General features: G+C 43.5%; 1 protein-coding gene across 1 annotated transcript; it reads left to right on the top strand.

Moving 5' to 3' along the window:
* Positions 1–3,578: 3,578 nt before the first annotated feature.
* LOC140895257 (myb/SANT-like DNA-binding domain-containing protein 7) lies at positions 3,579–5,091 on the top strand. Its single transcript, XM_073305123.1, has 2 exons — positions 3,579–4,445; positions 5,033–5,091. Exons 1-2 carry the CDS (start codon positions 3,863–3,865, stop codon positions 5,089–5,091), a joined length of 642 nt encoding a protein of 213 aa, XP_073161224.1. The 5' UTR covers positions 3,579–3,862.
* Positions 5,092–6,265: the final 1,174 nt, after the last annotated feature.

Here is a 6,265-nt window from a genome sequence, read left to right on the forward strand (position 1 = left end):
AATAGCTGAGAACACAGGATGGCGGAAAGAAAGCAGAAAGAATTGTATTAAACACAGCAGGCCAGATTCAGTAAGGAGCACCTTACTTCACAAATATTGCCATAAGGTGGGATTTTCAAAAGCACCTACCTGATTTACAAGAACAAGTACCACTGGTTTTCAAAGGGATTTGGGCTCCTAACTGATTTAGGTGCAAATCCCACCCATTGCTTTCAGTGGGACTACACATGCAGTGAGGTACTCCTCAGTCAGAGTGGAGGACTAGACCCTTGCCTGGAATTAACAGATGTTATTTAATACCTGGAGATCATCTTTTAACATCTGAAATAATTTGTGAGTGTAAAATATTTTAAAAAATAGATTTTTAAACACTCTGGAGGCATGGACCATGTGTACCTGTGTTTTTTATAGTGTCTGGCACAATCGGTCTCCAATCCTGACCAGGGCCTTTGGACATTCTGGCATCCAAACAATAATACTTCATTATTAGATGAGAATATGATTTTTCAGGGGTGATGAGCTTTCAAAATTCCTACTGAAGTCAATAGGTGTCTGTGACACATGGCCAGAAAGGGTTAAGCAGCTTTCAGGCTAATTGACCCAGATTCAACCTTTAGGGACATATTGGTAGATAATGTTTGTGTTTTTGTGTGTTTACATATATAGTGTTAGAGGTTAACAATGTAATCAAACAGTCCCTGTCTATGCTGCATTCTGTTAATTCAGAGATCAAAAAGAAGTCTTAACATTTAAACCAACTGTAAGCATAGTGATATCACTGTATTCGTCTGTCTTTGAAATGTATGGCAAATCATCTGCGAATGGTGGAAAATAGGCAATTGCCTTATGTTAATTCCTGTAGCTAATTACCGGTGATGCTTAGGAAATAGGCCTACTTCAAAGTCTCCATGATTGCCTATTGTTTGCCTAAAGACTCTGAGCTGTCAAGAGAAGGCCTGGAACTATATAAAAACGTTTGGGTCGTGATCCTTTTTATCTCAGATCTGCTTGATGCTTCATGCAGGGGAAGCTTAAATAGTAAGACTAAAATCTCCAGTACCATCTGGATCACCCTGAATATGGACATTGGACTATAACCTATGGACTAATTCTGAAAGAAGTGTTTGCACCTACAAAGCTCAGCATCTCTGCTATGAAACTGATCTCAGAACTGTACTGATGTCTGTATGTATCTGATCGTTTAACCAATACTCTCTCTCTTTTCTTTTTTAATACATTTTAGTTTAGTTAATAAGGATTGGCTATAACCGTGTATTTGGGTAAAATCTGGAATATTCATTAACCTGGGAGGTAATGTGTCCAATCCTTTGGGATTGGTAGAACTTTCTTATATGATGAATACAATTTTCAGCAATCCTCATCATATTGTGGGTGGAGGCCTAAGGCTGGGTTGCTTTAAGAGAACTGTGTTGTTGGCTTCCACTTACACTTCTGTAAAATGAGCATTATCAATATTGTCACAAGGGTTACTTAATATTTAAAAGATGTTCTGAGATCTCTAAATAAAAGAAGCTCTATTATCGTTTCTATTTTGTTTTTTTTTCAATGGGTATGACCCTCAGATTGAGCTGTCTTCAGGAGCCACATCGTCTTCTCCAGGTTAACCCATGACTGACTTCGTTTCCATTAAAAACTGAGTTGCATTTCTTTGGCCAGTATGTTATCAGGGGAAGAGAAATTCCTAGCAAAACCAGTTTCATTTTTATTATAGAATTCATCTTCACTGTGGTTGCCTTTTCATTTTATATTAGCTTTGAAGTTTAATAATGAAGGGGATTACTTTTGTAAAGCATCGGACTTAATATTCTTCTGTATCAACTTACATTTTCTGATAACTTGCCTTTTCTTCAAATAAACTAGATTAAGCCTGGGTCCCTACAGAGAATATTGTCTTTCAAGTTAATTTGTGTTAGGAATAGATTTTTACCATTTTAATGACTCCAATACAAAGTTTCTTTTCTTCAGTCTTTTGTACATATATTGCTATTGGACATATCACAGCTCAAATATTCTCTAGTTTGTTTTAATGTTTCAAGGTTCTTATTGTCCCCAGTACATTCCTCACTCTTTTACAAATTCATCACATTCCATAACCAGTATTACAGAATTTATCATCCTGCTCAAGAACAAAACAAATGCTTTGCACCGGCTTTCCTCTCACAAGCCTGTGGCAATAAAGCAAACCGAAGAGGCTTCTCCCAAGTAGCATAATTATGTGGTTATTTCTTTTAAATGAAAATAGCTGAGTGGCAGATTCATCATATAATCAGTTAACCCCCGTTGAGTCTGCACACCGACCTTGGAAGATAGACACTTATGGCAAATTTAATTGTCTAGATCAGAGATTCAGATTATGCAGCTCGCAGCATACCTTCTTTGTCAATTTGTGGACTGGTTCATCTCTTCTGGATATTCAAAAAGGAGGAACATTTGGCTGTTAAAATGAGGGGAATTTCCTCTAATGAGAAAAAACTGAGTTACCTGCCAATCTTCTGAGTTTTCACCTAATTTAGTTACCCTTGAAGCACATAGCTGTTTGTGAACACCTTCCCATTCCTATATCTGGCAGGAGAATAGGTCTTTTTAAGCAGACAATGGTAGGATGTGCAGAACAGCCTTTTGTCATCTGCTGCTGTGGACTGTTGCAGACCTTTTCAGAGGGACTCGAGTAACTTCACTTATAAACTGCAGACATATTGGGTGAAATTCTGGCCTCACTCAATTCAATGGCAAAACTCTCATTGATTTCACCCACTGGTTTTATTCAAGGCTCCTGTTTTGCTACTTGTCATTCATCATCCATCTTTAACCTATATAGTCATTGCTCATATATCCTGTATGCACTCTCATGCCCCCTAATTTTATTTTTAGTTCTCCCTTTCAAATTGTCCCAGCACCTCTCCCAAGCCCTTGGTAATAAATACAAATGTGCCAGTGGTTTAAAAGCAATAAATGTTCCAGCACTCCCCCAAACATAGTTCTTCCCCATTGAGATGCACAATAAACATCCCCATCTCTTATACAGAACGTCATCCTTCCTGTTTTCCAGTTTCCCAATACCCCAATAAAGCAATTTCCCCAGAAAAGCCTGGGAAGGTAGATTAAAGTGTGTCCTGAAGATCAACAAAACTAGGTTGTTTTGGTTGGGTGGAGGAGTGTAATTTTTGACCTACAACATATTTGCACTCTTGAGCATAAGGAGAGACACATTTTCTGTTCACTATTCTTTTTTAAGGGCTGACACCCATAGCACCGCTTTTTATGTTGATTCCTAAGTATCAGAAAGTGTCCTGTTAATAGGGGTAGCTACCCAAAAGGGAAGGTTATTAAAGTTTAAGAAAATAAACTTTAAGAAATTAAAAAAATCTAGTGAAATCCATACATTTAGGATGAGGGTATGCCTCTTTGCTGAACAAGTGTGCAAGGGAGGGGAGATGGTACCAGGAGCCTTCTCCACCCATAGCTCCTCCTATATCACCTGCTTAGCCCTGGTCTACACTAGGACTTTAGGTCGAATTTAGCAACGTTAAATCGATTTAAACCTGCACCCGTCCACACAGTGAAGCCCTTTATTTCGACTTAAAGGGCTCTTAAAATCGATTTCCTTACTCCACCCCTGACAAGTGGATTAGCGCTTAAATCGACGTTCCCAGCTCGAATTTGGGGTACTGTGGACACAATTCGATGGTATTGGCCTCCGGGAGCTATCCCAGAGTGCTCCATTCTGACCGCTCTGGACAGCACTCTCAACTCAGATGCACTGGCCAGGTAGACAGGAAAAGAACCGCGAACTTTTGAATCTCATTTCCTGTTTGGCCAGCGTGGCAAGCTGCAGGTGACCATGCAGAGCTCATCAGCACAGGTGACCATGATGGAGTCCCAGAATCGCAAAAGAGCTCCAGCATGGACCGAACGGGAGGTACGGGATCTGATCGCTGTTTGGGGAGAGGAATCCGTGCTATCAGAACTCCGTTCCAGTTTTCGAAATGCCAAAACCTTTGTGAAAATCTCCCAGGGCATGAAGGACAGAGGCCATAACAGGGACCCGAAGCAGTGCCGCGTGAAACTGAAGGAGCTGAGGCAAGCCTACCAGAAAACCAGAGAGGCGAACAGCCGCTCTGGGTCAGAGCCCCAAACATGCCGCTTCTATGATGAGCTGCATGCCATTTTAGGGGGTTCAGCCACCACTACCCCAGCCGTGTTGTTTGACTCCTTCAATGGAGATGGAGGCAATACGGAAGCAGGTTTTGGGGACGAAGAAGATGATGATGAGGAGGAGGTTGTAGATAGCTCACAGCAAGCAAGCGGAGAAACCGGTTTTCCCGACAGCCAGGAACTGTTTCTCACCCTAGACCTGGAGCCAGTACCCCCCGAACCCACCCAAGGCTGCCTCCTGGACCCAGCAGGCGGAGAAGGGACCTCTGGTGAGTGTACCTTTTAAAATGCTATACATGGTTTAAAAGCAAGCATGTGAAAGGATTACTTTGCCCTGGCATTTGCGGTTCTCCTAGATGTAGTCCTAAAGCCTTTGCAAAAGGTTTCTGGGGAGGGCAGCCTTATTTCGTCCTTCATGGTAGGACACTTTATCACTCCAGGCCAGTAACACATACTCGGGAATCACTGTAGAACAAAGCATTGCAGTGTATGTTTGCTGGCATTCAACCAAAATCCGTTCTTTCTCTCTCTGTGTTATCCTCAGGAGAGTGAGATATAATTCATGGTCACCTGGTTGAAATAGGGTGCTTTTCTTCAGGGACACTCAGTATAGCCCATTCCTGCTGGGCTGTTTGCCTGTGGCTGAACAGAAATGTTCCCCGCTGTTAGCCACAGGGAGGGGGGAAGGTTGAGGTGGTAGTCACGCGGTGGGAGGAGGCAAAATGCGACCTTGTAACGAAAGCACATGTGCTATGTATGTAATGTTAACAGCAAGGTTTACCCTGAAAGAGTGTAGCGACTGTTTTATAAAATGTGTCTTTTTAAATACCGCTGTCCCTTTTTTTTTCTCCACCAGCTGCATGTGTTTCAATGATCACAGGATCTTCTCCTTCCCAGAGGCTAGTGAAGCTTTGAAAGAAAAAAAAACGCACTCGAGATGAAATGTTCTCCGAGCTGATGCTGTCCTCCCACACTGACAGAGCACAGACGAATGCGTGGAGGCAAATAATGTCAGAGTGCAGGAAAGCACAAAATAACCGGGAGGAGAGGTGGCGGGCTGAAGAGAGTAAGTGGCGGGCTGAAGAGAGTAAGTGGCGGGCTGAAGACAGGGCTGAAGCTCAAATGTGGCGGCAGCGTGATGAGAGGAGGCAGGATTCAATGCTGAGGCTGCTGCAGGACCAAACAAGAATGCTCCAGTGTATGGTTGAGCTGCAGCAAAGGCAGCTGGAGCACAGACTGCCACTGCTGCCCCTCTGTAACCAACTGCCCTCCTCCCCAAGTTCCATAGCCTCCACACCCAGACGCCCAAGAACGCGGTGGGGGGGCCTCCGGCCAACCAGCCACTCCACAACAGAGGATTGCCCAAAAAAAAGAAGGCTGTCATTCAATAAATTTTAAAGTTGTAAACTTTTAAAGTGCTGTGCTTAAAGTGCTGTGTGGCATTTTCCTTCCCTCCTCCACCACCCCTCCTGGGATACCTTGGTAGTCATCTCCCTATTTGTGTGATGAATGAATAACGAATGCATGACTGTGAAGCAGCAATGACTTTATTGCCTCTGCAAGCGGTGATTAAAGGGAGGAGGGGAGGGTGGTTAGCTTACAGGGAAGTAGAGTGAACCAAGGGGCGGGGGGTTTCATCAAGGAGAAACAAACAGAACTTTCACACTGTAGCCTGGCCAGTCATGAAACTGGTTTTCAAAGCTTCTCTGATGCGTACCGCGCCCTCCTGAGCTCTTCTAACCACCCTGGTGTCTGGCTGCGCGTAACCAGCAGCCAGGCGATTTGCCTCAATCTCCCACCCCGCCATAAACGTCTCCCCCTTACTCTCACAGATATTGTGGAGCACACAGCAAGCAGTAATAACAGTGGGAATATTGGTTTCGCTGAGGTCTAAGCGAGTCAATAAACTGCGCCAGCGCGCCTTTAAACGTCCAAATGCACATTCTACCACCATTCTGCACTTGCTCAGCCTGTAGTTGAACAGCTCCTGACCACTGTCCAGGCTGCCTGTGTACGGCTTCATGAGCCATGGCATTAAGGGGTAGGCTGGGTCCCCAAGGATACATATAGGCATTTCAACATCCCCAAC

This window comes from Lepidochelys kempii, chromosome 1 (assembly GCF_965140265.1).
Source record: "Lepidochelys kempii isolate rLepKem1 chromosome 1, rLepKem1.hap2, whole genome shotgun sequence".
Taxonomy (NCBI): Eukaryota; Metazoa; Chordata; order Testudines; family Cheloniidae; genus Lepidochelys; species Lepidochelys kempii.

Bases quoted from the DNA above. Each gene is read 5' to 3' on its own strand.
- LOC140895257 (XM_073305123.1), top strand. From the start codon at position 3,863: ATGCAGAGCTCATCAGCACAGGTGACCATGATGGAGTCCCAGAATCGC. The intron at 4,446-5,032 runs GTGAGTGTACCT...TTTCTCCACCAG, and splicing joins AGGCGGAGAAGGGACCTCTG to CTGCATGTGTTTCAATGATC.